The sequence below is a fragment of the Watersipora subatra genome, chromosome 11 (assembly GCF_963576615.1).
Source record: "Watersipora subatra chromosome 11, tzWatSuba1.1, whole genome shotgun sequence".
NCBI classification, from domain to species: domain Eukaryota; kingdom Metazoa; phylum Bryozoa; class Gymnolaemata; order Cheilostomatida; family Watersiporidae; genus Watersipora; species Watersipora subatra.
The window spans coordinates 24,189,219-24,203,345 of NC_088718.1; the positions used below are offsets into that span (position 1 = coordinate 24,189,219).

The 14,127-nt window shown below is 36.0% G+C and overlaps 1 protein-coding gene across 4 annotated transcripts in view; it reads left to right on the top strand.

Moving 5' to 3' along the window:
- Window positions 1-865: 865 nt before the first annotated feature.
- The window catches only part of LOC137408262 (uncharacterized), a 58,212-nt gene continuing 44,950 nt past the window's right edge, over window positions 866-14,127 (top strand). For 3 of the 4 annotated variants that reach the window (XM_068094706.1, XM_068094708.1, XM_068094707.1), the window contains exons 1-4: window positions 866-1,047; window positions 1,251-1,434; window positions 3,040-3,173; window positions 4,469-4,580. In XM_068094706.1, the coding sequence (XP_067950807.1) occupies window positions 1,312-1,434; window positions 3,040-3,173; window positions 4,469-4,580 (369 nt within the window). In that variant the 5' untranslated portion in view covers window positions 866-1,047; window positions 1,251-1,311. Of the gene's footprint in view, window positions 1,052-1,250; window positions 1,435-3,039; window positions 3,174-4,468; window positions 4,581-14,127 lie in introns of all 4 variants that reach the window. The other variant, XM_068094709.1, reaches the window with a different exon arrangement.

The following is a 14,127-nucleotide window of genomic DNA, read 5'->3' on the forward strand; positions in this document are numbered from 1 at the left end:
TACATTACAGCTACCATTGCAGTTATCCTATTGCACTGCAGTGCCATTTGACTGCTAATATTGCATTTCTCAACCATCAGTACCCTTTCTTTTTTTCCAATATCACTTTGGTCGTGGGCTGTATGACAGTGGAATTTCTAGTAATATTGTTAAGGATTTTGTTGGTCATGTATTTTAATTTTTGGACTTATAGAATAAATAAGTATTTTTTGCTGGTAAATATCAGTATTGCTTACAATCGCTTAACACCTCCCTAGTACCTGAATCAATAATAATCAAATTAGTTCCCACAAGCTAAGCAAAAGTGCACAATTTAAAAATAGTCTAAATAGATTAAAATGACAAGAAAATTCAACACTGATGTTGTGTGTGGATTCGGATTAGTTATGCATCACATAATTTCTCCATATTCACCCATTACAACACGAAAAAACTACGATAAACAGCTATGTAAATACGTTATAGTATTTTGATGAAAGATCTCGTATTTTTAACTAAAGATTTGCTTAAAAAATGCATGTTTTATTTTGTTAAACAAAACAAAAAGATTACTAACTCAATTTCTCACTAACTAAACGTTCGCAGTGGCTTAAAACCTCTTCGCTTAATGAAGGCGTAACCTCTGCGCATCCGGATTAAGCCCCACCCCTACAAAAACTACTCAGAAATTTACCAGGTATTGAGCTACTGCCATTGTACCTGACCGACCAATCACGAGCCAAGATTTCACTGCCGTATGTAAACCTGTTTGGAAAAAAAATTTCGCGGGCGGGCCGCTGGCCCGAGAGTCGTCTCGCCTACCTGTCAACGTAGAGTACCCCCATAACAACCATATCCCCCAAACACTGAGCGATACGCGTCTCTATTCTATCAGTTTTTTGCGACCAAAATCGCACTTCTGATTGGTCGGAATGTCTTCCTTGCAATAAAGTTTCTCTGACTTTAATCATTAAACATTCAGCCAGTCACATCACCTCAAACGTCAAAATCAATCGCAAATGATGAAAAAATACCGATCCTTTTTGGCGAAATCAACTAAAATTTTGTGTAAGTTCATCTTTAATGTTGTCAATTTTGTAGCTAGAGTTCAGGCATATTAATCGATCTAGTTTCATTTGACTGAGATCAAGCTCAAGATCGTTGAGCGTTAGCCAGAAGGGCGATGAGTATTTTCAATGTATTCTTGTTACGGCATTTTTATGCTCACTGAGCTGTTAAAGCTGGAAAAAATAGCATTATCATTGTTGTAGAGAAGAACCAGCTCCCCTTTTGTTGAGGCGAGGCTGAAACGGATCTGAGAAGCAGTACAAGATGAAATTGCTAAAATGGAACGTTTTCACTCTCTTCGTGGTGTTCTTAATAGCTATTTGGAGTTTTCTACACTTCTCTTATTCTGGGAGCTATACTGCTGTTAATTATAATACGAAGCCTGAGGTAAGTTCTATCGCAATAGGAAGCCCTCTTTTTGCTCTTTTAAGCTTTTCTTCAACTGTTTCATATAATTAACATCTTATTCGCTTCAATCTCATTTTATTACCCAAAATTAATTAGCTTGTGCACTCTTCAAATAGTCGCTATATCTCTTATTGCAAGATAAGATCTAATTAGCTATCAAGCCATTTGACCCAACTTTGAATAAAGAATCAGCTATTTAGCCCATTTAGTTCAATACCAACCACCCTAACACTTGTCAGTTCTCTAGAATGCTACGACTTGTTTAGGCTGTCTCATTTCACCAATGATATACAGCCCCCCATGGGGGGGGCTGTATATCATTGATTTCACCCTCTACATCGGCATAGAGCAATCAAAACACCTGTCATATGTTGCTGATAGTAAAGGCCGCCACAGACATAAACATAATTCTATATGTGTGCATTTACGCCCATCCGGCGTATTCACATTCACCTAGTTTCTAGTGACCAGTGTACGGTGTTGTTTAGCTAAGCGGTGGCTATATAATCTGGTTGCTGGGTAGCCAATCCTTTAGATGCTGACTAACCGATGTGCTAGCCCGGTGCTAGCCAGCCCAAAGCTGTTAGTAAGTGTTTGAGGCTATTGACTTGTAAGAACAGCAGCCACATTTTAAACTATTTAATGCGTTAATCTCGAGTTCTTCATTTATTGTCCAGCCTCTTAAGCCAGAGTGGCAAACAAATAGTTAATGTAGTTACACATGATTCTCATATCTTATAGCAATCCTTGCATTGATTAAATTGGTATAGTTACATCAATAAATAACTCATGCATTTTATATTTTTCTTATATGTTGTCGGGAATATATCAGTAGATATCATAAAGTGACTATGATAGAGTGCAGCACCTAGAGTCGTCAGTAGATATCATAAAGTGACTATGATAGAGTGCAGCACCTAGAGTCGTCAGTAGATATCATAAGGTGACTATGATAGAGTGCAGCACCTAGAGTGGTCAGTAGATATCATAAAGTGACTATGATAGAGTGCAGCACCTAGAGTGGTCAGTAGATATCATAAAGTGACTATGATAGAGTGCAGCACCTAGAGTGGTCAGTAGATATCATAAAGTGACTATGATAGAGTTAACAGCACCTAGAGTGGTCAGTAGATATCATAAAGTGACTATAATAGAGTGCAGCACCTAGAGTGGTCAGTAGATATCATAAAGTGACTATAATAGAGTTAACAGCACCTAGAGTGGTTGTTAACGATAAACTTATGCAAAGTTTTAGTTGATTTTCTTTAAAAGAGTCCGTATATTTCCATCAATTGCGATAGTTTTTGATGTTTGTGGTGGTCTGACTGCCAGGATGTTTTACTATTAAATTCAACAAAGAGTTGATCATGGTTAAAATGCTCAAATCAGGCGAAAGTTTGATGATGATAGCTGTAGTTGTAAAGAAACTGACAGAATAAAGACGCGTAACGCTGCAACTTGGTCTGTGCTCCTGTCAACAGCAACAAATACTCACTAGCTAGTCAGTAGATAGGGAGCTAGCTACCCTATTATTATCACAAACTCAAACATAGCTTTTCAGCTGTAAGAGGTTATTCTCCATAGATGATATACAGTGACATTTCACACTGTCTTAAACCGCACTACTTAAAAGAATACAAAGCTCACTGCTGGGGAGAGTGTAAAGAAGGAGAGGTGTGCCAGGAGCCCGTGTCATATGAAGACACTACAGCTAAAAGGTTGGCATATATTCTTCTTCGTATCAGGGAAGTTTTCGATTTCTTAGATTATTGCCTTTATACATCTTACTAACATGTAGTAGCGCAGTCACTAAGTATACAAACTAGTCAATATTCAAATTAGGAAAGTATTCTTTAAGTAGAAATTCTTATTCTTATGATTGAAATCTAGCAATAGTCTACAACTGTCATAGACTGTAGCCTGTTAAACTAACTTAGGTGAGAATACGAGTAGCTTGATTACTAGACACTAGGCCTACTACATATCATTAGAGACCAACTGGCAGTAAGCCCAGTATGTCTTAAATGTGTTCATTGAGGAAAATTGTCCGGAATGTATGCACTAAGTTGGTGTTTAAAAGAGGCTGGCTGTCCAAAGCCAAATGGGGTACTGAAACCAAATATTTTTGGTGAGCTGGTGGATTGCACAGTGCATATGCGGTAATGCATAACTGTTAACACAGCAAAATACTCACACAAGAGGCCTACGCATACACGCCGCAAACACGCACACCTACACACACTACACCCGCACCTACCCATGCATGCACACGTACATACATGCATATACACACATGCACACACACACGCGTACCCAAGTGTACACATGCAAACACACGCGTCCACACACGCATACACACACCCTACACATGCACGCACCCATACACACACACGTGCACACACATGCATGTACAAACACACATATGCACACCCGCACATGTACACACGCAAGCGCACGCACACACTCATACACACGCACACACTCATAAACACAGTTTTGGCAACTATGTGTCAATACTATTATGTACCGATGCTATACGTACCAATACTATATGTACCAATACTTCTATGTACCAACACTACTATGTACCAACACTACTATATACTCTACTACTATATACACTACTACTATATACACTACTACTATATACACTACTACTATGTACTCTACTACTATATACTCTACTTCTATATATTCTATACTCTGCTACTATATACTGTACTACTATATACTGTACTACTATGTACTCTACTACTATATACTCTACTACTATATACTGCACTACTATATACTGTACTACTATATACTCTACTACTATATACTCTACTACTATATACTCGACTACTATGTACTCTACTACTATATGTTATACTACAAATCACTATACTGCTATATACTATATACTACTTCAGCGGTAAAAGCGATTGTGATATTACTTGTCAGAGTTCTCAGCAAACATCTCAAGTCTCAGGAGTTCCCATACAATGATACATTGTTACTTTTTTGCTAGCAGAGCTGAACTCAAGTGCCTTGGCAATCTTAACCTTGTCGGTGTTCGCAAGTCGGGAACAACCGGTGTTCTGAGCTGGTTTATTATACGGAAAGACATAGCTGTTCGACATTCGGTAGGTTTTACAACTCTATGATAAGTGCCTCTATGATAAGTAGATCTATGATAAGTAGCTCGATGATATGTAGCTCTATGATATGCAACTCTATGCAATTGATGGCATATATAGCCATAAGGTTGTTTCAAAGCAGACATTAACAGATTTTGGAAGTTACTAGCAAGCATGTTGTTGCTAAGCTGTACTATGTGTACTGTAATCATGCAAGATATTACAAAATACACGAATAGTTATTTGGTAGGTCACAAGTAGCTGACATGTAGTCACAAGTAGCTGACATGTAGTCACAAGTAGCTGACATGTAGTCACAAGTAGCTGACACGTAGTCACAAGTAGCTGACATGCAAACAAGGAAAAAAGGCAAATAGACTCACCATTGTAGTTCAAAGTCAAGAAAGCTGTTCAAATTGCTAAAAATGAATATTATCTGGTTAATATGAAAAGCCTTTATATTATATATATATATATAATATATATATATATAATATATATGTATATAATATATATATACTAGAAATTCCACTGTCATACAACCCATGACCAAAGAGATATTGGAAAAAAAGGAAGGGTACTGATGGTTGAGAAATGCAATATTAGCAGTCAAATGGCACTGCAGTGCAATAGCATAACTGCAATGGTAGCTGTAATGTACTGGGTGTTATTATATACCACAAATAGCAATAATGAAAGGAAAAGATTATATGTTTGTATCTCTCCCCCTGCAATAGGAGAAATGCAATATTGGCCAATATTAGAAGTAAAATGCACTGATATTATTAGAATAACCAATATTATTAATATAGTAATAATGTAAAACCAATGCACAATTTTGTTTACATTTCAAAACGTCATAGCTAGCAATATCAAGAAGTTGTGATATTTATATAGATTTTTAGAAAATCTGTACTACGTAGTCATTGTTCTGTAGTCATCCAAACTTATAATTAACTATTGTAATAACCTCATAAGGATCGTTAAAAAAAAGTCATCGTCATTTCCTTTACTTTCATGAAATGAAATGATTTCAGTACTCCTAGGTTAATTACAGAAACCTTCGGCAATTCGACAATGCTATAGACTGGTGAAATGCGCACGTTATTTTTCCGTGAAATGCGCACGACTTAATCGTTCTATTCTCTGTCGCTCGGCGTTTCAATTTTCGGTCTTAACATTTATTAAACCAAGCTTGTCAAGCGTTTTGTGAAGAATTTCAGTCAAATTAAATTGTCTATTTGTATAATCCGATCAGATGGGTAAGTTTTAAGATAATACCGATGGTATACAAAGACTTGGTAATATATTTAAATAGCCTTATATGTGTTTTGTATCGTTATTATACTTTAACGACTCTACAAACAATGGTTAAATTTGTTGATAAGATTTCGAGACAAGGCTTTGTCTCATTGTTGATGAATAATTTTCGTAAGTTGTGTGCACATGCATTTATCATAAAAACTCTCAAACATCGCATCCGTTCGTTTGGTCGTGGGATAATATACATGTATATATATAAAATTGTTTCCTCACTCTGGTTAACTTGTATGGGTGGTAATTTCTGCTCTAACTCGGGTCTCCTACCAGAGACCTGGGAGTTTAAGCACTCGCCTCAAGATTTTAGCTGTTCCCAATAGCGCACTTTTCTGCAACTCACCTGAGTTGATTGCTGTCGGTATTTGAGCAAGCCACATTTTATGCGCCGGTGTTATTGCGCCCAGTGCCCCAATGACTACTGGAATTACAGTTGTTCTTACATCCCAGCATTTTTCAATCTCTTCTCCAAGAGGGAGATATTTCTCTACCTTTTCTTTTTCTTTGCTGGTTATATTGTAGTCATTGGGTACTGCTATATCTATTATAGTAGCCCTCTTGTTCTCCTTGTCCACCACCTCTATATCTGGTTGGTTTGTTAGGACATGCTTGTCAGTCCGGATGTATAGAAGTCTCAAAGGATCTTAGCGCGGTCATTTTCATTGACCTTACCAGGAGCTTCCCACCAGTGTTGTGGTTTATTAAGGCCAAACTCATCACATAGACTTTTATACACAACACCTGCGACATGATTACGCCGCTCAGTGTATGCGTTTCCTGCTAGCTGCTTGCATCCACTGATGATGTGTTGGATGGTCTCAGGTGCATCTTTGCACAGTCTGCATCTAGGATCGTCTCTAGTGTGATAGATTTTTGTTTGGAGTTGCCTTGTTGGGAGCACTTGCTCCTGGGCTGCCATGAGAATTGACTCTGTATTGGCCGTTACGTTTCCTTTGTTCAGCCACATATATGTTTGGTGAAGATTGCCAACCTTAGATATTTGTCGGTGGTAAGCACCTATATATAGCACATGTATATATAATATATATAGGTATACATATATATATAATCCCATGACCAAACGAGCGGAGCGAAGTTTGAGATTTTTTATGATAAATGCATGTGCACACAACTTACAAAAATTATTCATCAACAACATCGCAAACCCTTGCATCGAAATCTCATCAACAAATTTAACCATTTTTTGTAAAGTCGTTAAAGTATAATTACGATACAAAACACATATAAACCTATTTAAATATGTTACCAAGTCTTTGAAAGGTTACCGAAATATCTTAAAACTAACCCATCTGATCGGATTATACATAAATAGACAGATTAATTCGGCCAAAAATCTTTATTAAAATTGGCAAAGCCTTACTTTTATCAAAATTAAGACCGGCAAACGAAACGTTGAGCGACAGAGAATAGAACCATTAAGTCGTGCACATTTCACGAAAAAATAACGTGCACATTTCACCAGTCTATAGCATTGTCGAATTGCCGAAGGTTTCTGTAACTAACGTAGAAGTACAGAAATCGTTTCTTTTTTGCCGATTTCAAAGTACAGTGAAACATGGATAACTCGCCCTCGGATATATCGAACACATGGTTAACTCGAATGGATTTGCTTGGTCCGTTTCCACGCAATGATAAATGGCTTTATATAACTCGACCTCGGCACCGTTAACTCGAACAGTTTTTTGCCGAATTCACAAACGTGGTTTCCGTTCAATTTATTTCGAAGGAGTTTCCACTAGTCGCGGAGCTGAGACTACTCTGCTTTCTTAACGAAAGTGCTTTTTATACGCGTATAGTGTACATATAATTTCCCCCGTACCGTATAATGGAACCGAAAAAGAAATCGTATAAATATTATTAATAGGGTCGCTAAGACGTTCGCATAGTTACGGCCAAACTATAAACGTTAGAAGGTATTAGCGATAAAAATTTAATAAAGATAGACACAGCATGCAAAATACATATTGTAACAGTGATTATATGCGGATACATAAAGATAAAATGCCACAAATAGGCTCGTGTCTTGACATCTGCTACAACAGACATCGGCTTTACGATGGCATCACGCAAGCAAAAAAAGAGTGGAAACCTTCTGACAAACTTAAAGTACTCGAGGAATTCGAAGCAAGACAAAAGCTATCAGCATTATCAAAAAGAGAAAATCTTCCAAAAAGTACAGTGTCAACATGGATTAAACAAAAAGAAAGAATAAGATCGTTATGTGACCAAAATTCATCAAGGCTAAGAGATTGTTCAACGTCGCACGATGATTTGGATGGTGTATTATTGACTCGGTTTAGACAATTGCGTAGTGAAGGCGTACCTATCGATGGGCCAATTTTGTTAGAAAAGGCTAACAAGTTTTTAAGGACTATAATAACTGTTTAAAATCTATTTCTACATTAAGTCACACTGTTGGTCTTTGTCAAAAAAATACCTTGTCACAGACTACACTCGATAAGTTTTTTAAATGAAGCAACTGATCAGATGTAAAGCATGCTTTTTTGCATTGGTCATAATTGTTTACTTATGTCCAGTTTTAAAAATTATCTGAAAGAATAGATATTTTTCTATTGGACTGAGATTTGTTTGCAGTTTTAGGTGATGTGACTGACCAGACGTTTTAAGATTAAAATTGGCAAAATTGATCTCGAGTAAAACACTCAGAAAAAAAAAGTCTTCTGAGCGTTTTAACCACGATTAGGTTTTGCCAATTTTAATCTGAAAAAGTTCTGGCAGTCACATCACCTAAAACAACACACAAATCTCAAGTGTATAAAAATATCTATACTTTCTGATAAATACTTTAAAACTCTACATCAGATGCCCTTTAACTTACAACAAGCAACCTATACTTTAGTTTTATATATACATGTAGTTTGTATATGTATCTACTGATAAATACATTAACTTGTGACTGTGCTCTGATAACTTGAACGCTCTGATAACTCAAACACTTTTGCTCGGTCTCGTGAAGTTTGAGTTATCCATGTTTCACTGTAACTGACATTTTGGAAACTTTTGAGTGCTTTGGTATTCTAACTGATGTCCAAAGCAGTGGAAGTAAAGGAAATGACGATATTTTTTTCTAACGATTCTTATGAGATTACTACAATATTTAATTATAAGTTTGGGTGACTATTGAAGTCTTATAGTCACACTAACAACATCGATGATGGGTCATGTTACTGCTATTATTTTTTGTAAATAGTTTTGTTAAATAGATTTTCTAAAAATCTATATAAATATCACAACTTCTTGATATTGTTAGCTATGACGTTTTGAAATGTTAACAAAATTGTGCATTGGTTTTCTATTATTACTGTGTTACTATATTAATAATATTGGTCATTCTAATAATATCAGTGCATTTTACTTCTAATATTGCATTTCTCCTATTGCAGGAGGAGAGATATAAACTTATAATCTTTTCCTTTCATTATTGCTGTTTGTCATGACCAAACACTTTTTTAAATAGATTTTCTAAAAATCTATATAAATATCACAACTTCTTGATATTGTTAGCTATGACATTTGGAATTGTAAACAAAATTTTGCATTGGTTTTCTATTATTACTATACAGTAATACTTGAACTTACGAGTGCTCCAACGTACGAGAAATTTGAGATATGAGCCAGCTTTTAAGCAAGTTTTACCGCTAACATACGAGCCATGTTTGAGATACGAGCACGTGAGTCAGTTGCCAAGTATGCCGGAGGTGTTTTATGACAACAGCATCAATCTGTATTTTTCAACTGCTCAGGTTATACTTTTGTACCGTGTTTTTGTGCGCGCTTTTCAGTGCAGAATTATGTGAATTAAAAGTACTGTGCGTAGATCAAAAGTTTGCCAGTAAAATGAAAAATAATGCAAAGAAAAAGCAAATGCTAACAATTGATATTAAACGGAAAATTATTGAAAATATGCGAAATGTGTATGCGTGATTGAGCTAGCTCAGCAATATGACAGAAATACATCCACAATGATCAAACAGAAGGATTATATTCAGGGCATTTAGCTCGCAAAAGGACTAACCATAGTTTCTAAACGGCGCAGGGATCTTCATGACCGCTGATGGAGAGACCGCTCAGGCATTGGATAAAAGATAAACAATTGGCCGGTGACAGTGTAACTAAAACGACGCTATTTGAAAAGGCCGGTGCTATCTAGCAAAACTATAAAAATAGACATTTGGACAAGTTGGCTAGTGGTCGTGCATTAAACCTTTGTGACGACACCTGTGTTCGTCCTAATCGCAACATGTTGAAAGGGCGACAAAGGCAAACGTCCTTAGATAGATTCATCCTAAAACGGCCGGCTAGTCATGAAAGCGAAACAATGGAAAAATTGGCTAACCAGCGAGAAACTTCAAACTGTGAACGCCGAAGAAATTTTAATTATGTTAAGTTAAAAATGAAAGTTTGCTTTTAGATTTGCTTCTAAGTTTGTCTTTTAAGACTTTGATAAAATCCAAATTTATCAAAGTCAACTGTTGTAATGAAGGATAACTTATATCTCCCTCTCTGGCAAATGCTAGCGTTAGCTGCTATTGTATGTATTTAATTTTACATTTTAATTTATCACATTTCCTTGCATTATTTTTTATTTGTTGCTTTTTGAAAGCATGTGGTAAGTTAGGACAATAACCAACATGTTCTTTTTGTTACAATATCTTGTTTTGAGTGTTTTATTTGCATTCTTTTAGAGTATGGAAACCAATCAATATATACCCTACAGGATGAAAATATTTGTTGGTTATAAAAATTCGCGATTTCGCGAACAGTCAATTCCGTGAATTATTAAATTCCGTGAATAATTAGTTCTATTTTTAATCACAAGGGAGAATAACTACTGCATCAAATTAAAAACTAGTTGTTAGGCTAGTTTTTAATATAAATACTAAACGTAGTTGAGTTCCAAAACATTTTTAAATCATTGCCTGGGCTTTGAGCTAACACCAATGCATCACATTTATTTACAAAATTATTCAAGGTCGTCACAAGATATGCAGAATGGTGTCATCGCGAAAATAGCCGCTAGGCAGAAGTACTAAACGTAGCCGAGTTCCAAAACCTCTTTAAAATAATTGCCTGGCTTCGAGTTTTATTGCCATTGCATCAAACTTTACAAAATTGTTCAAGGTTTTCACAAGTTATTCGGCATGGCTTCGTCATCGCAAAAAATCTCTCCTAGTCTTTTTACATTGAAATCAACTCCATCAATCTCTAATACCGGAGTTGAGGACGATCATGATTCTGATCTGGACATTATGGTATGTATTTGATTTGCAGTGCAGATACATTTTTCCATAATTAACTGCATTAGTTAGTTCTTTGGTTTAAAAACTGATCGCTTTTATTAAATACTTCAGCTATTGTTTTTGTACTTCCTTAACACTTATTAATATTTTTTCTTTTTTGTGTTTACTGCAGATTGGGAATGAAACAACCTACTCTGATTACGAAAGCTAGAGACAAGTAGTAATATTCATCAAGGCAGGAATATTGGCAGAGAAGCAACCAGTCAACCTAGACCCCTTCATCGACAACAACACCTTGATATCGCTGCAGCAAACATGATTAAATTATATATTTTATTTCGTGTATAGATATATCATAATTTATTACAAACTTGAGTGTACAAATAAAATATTTCAAATACAAATAAAATTTTACAAACGATGAATAGAGTAAATATAAACAGTTTAGTCCATATGGCGATTGTCTAGCAATGAAATTAAACTGGTACTCTTGATAAGTGAATACTAGCGTGTAATGGTGCTCTCTGACTAGTTATTTTGGTAATAGCAGCTCTGTCGCTGTCTTGGGTAGATGTTAAATGCGATTCTCTCGCTACTACATGACTGGTAAGGAAGTTATCATCAGAACTCTTCTCGTGGCTTACTATTGCAAAGTTCTGCCGGTTGGCCAAAGATTTGTGCTCGTCAAGGCATTTTTGTTCCTTTTTTAAAACAGATATATTGTCCTCGTTAGCAGCTGTGGTCACTTCTACCTCAATTTCAAGACCTCCCTGAATGATTGGTGATCTTCTAAGAATGACATCTACCACCCTTGCAATCATTGTGCTTCCGTGTATGATGAAAAATTTTTCTTTCACTAAAACAAATAATGAAGCGGTAGTGATGGAAAAAAACATAGATATAGTAAACCCTAGATTGGCGAATAGCTATCATCACATTGGAGCAAAAGTGAGGCCTATAATTGGCTGTTGTTTTCACGATGTTATGTCGCAGTGATGTGCATCACAGCATCAAAGCCTTCAATTGAGCACTGAGTTTAGCAGTAAAAGCAAGCATGTCATACTAGTTTTTAAGTCATAAATGTAACAATAAGACCAAATTCTTAGTGAAATGTCACCAGAGGAGACTACAACACCCCAGGTATATCCTGAATTGCCCATAACAAGACAGAACTTCAACTCAAAACAAATAGTTCTCAACAATATCACAAGCTATCTATGCCAACTTCAAGACGCCAAAGCTGCTAGTGGAAAATAATAAAAAAACTTTCATCATTGGTTTTGAGTCAGCATGCAAATATGTACATGGTATTGCTCAATATCTTTTCAGCAACTACCCTTACATCAACTACTTCCTAACCTTTAAGATCAACCAGGATTACATTGAGACTCTGTTTTCCACGATACGATCTATCGAGGAAAAGGTAGGGTGGCTATAACAATAATCCGGATGTGCAGCGCTTTAGATTCGCACTTTGTGCACTGCTCATAAAAGCAGATAGTACACCAAGTCCTAATGCTAACTGTATTGATCTGGATGTGAGCAGGGCTAAAAAAACTGGCCAACTCCTACATTCTCTGGCTAGAAAGAAGAAGGAGACAAAAGCTGAGGAAGGTGAAGATGAGGAGTTCGGTGATGAGAAATTTTTTCTAACTCAAATGTGATGATTGTATCAATTTCTTGACCGATGTAGAAGTAGTGGGAAGTAGAAGTAGTGATGACATAACCCTAATCTCAGTTAAAAAAAGAGGAAGATTGGTGACCCCATTGATAGGCCGAATATGAATTGCTGCAGAAAAGTGCTTACGTTCACACATGGAAAGCTATGGTATCGCAGAGAGAGCTTTTAAACAAGTAACGTCACAGGCAATAACATATATGTCTTATTACATAACTTCAATCAAGGTTTTACATGCACAGTGCATGCCACCAATCTACTCAAAACTATAGTAAATCGCTATATTAAAATCAGAATACTTGTACACTATGCCGCTTCAAAGCAGGAATCTAGTTCAACCAACCTTACACAAAAGCTATCTCGTCAGTTGTTTTCAGTCATGTCTAATGAGTGTTTAATACAGTGGTTCAGCTTAACTGCTTCTAAATCTCATTTGATTCATTAGTTTGTTATTAGTTTAATTTCTATTTGGTCACTCTTTGTATTATCGATGATATAGAAGCTTATAAATCATTGGTATTATCCTTTACCATGTGTGTAAGATTCTTGCCTTTCTCATCCAAAGTCAATATATACGTTTTACATATATTTTCAATAAAATATGCAGTCTCAGATGCTCAAACTATGGAATAATTGTGCAGGTTTTAGTGCTAAGTCATCAGGAATTCCTAGATCAGCTGATTCACTCTACACATCACCACAACGTTGCATCATGCTAATTATAGGCCTCACTTATTTTGATTATTCGCACATCTAGGGTTTACTATATCTATAGGAAAAAATAAATATTGCATTTTACCGAAGAATCAAAGTAAAATTCGACTAATTTAGTAAATGTGAAAAACTCATTACTTACCACAAATTGTTGGTTCATCAAATGCCTCCAAATCTATAAATACTCGTGAAAACCTCTGAACGCAGTAAAAAATTTATAGCTAAGCACGATCGACCCGTACGTGTAGTTGTAAGCTAAATAGAAAACGAAACACGCTATGTGCGCATGCGTAGGGTTAATGCTATTGCTAGACGTAATAGAGTTAACTCTTCATAGATAGTGACAGTTTCAGCTGTGAATAAATTAATCCGCGAACATGCATGAAATGGCAATTTTCGCGAAATATAACTCCGCGAATAAATTAATCCTGTAGGGTATTTAATTGTTCTATATATATAAATAAATTGCACCAACATGCGAGTAAATTGACATACGAGTCTCGGAACGCATTAAGCTCGTAAGTCGAAGTATGACTATATTAATAATATTGGTTATTCTACT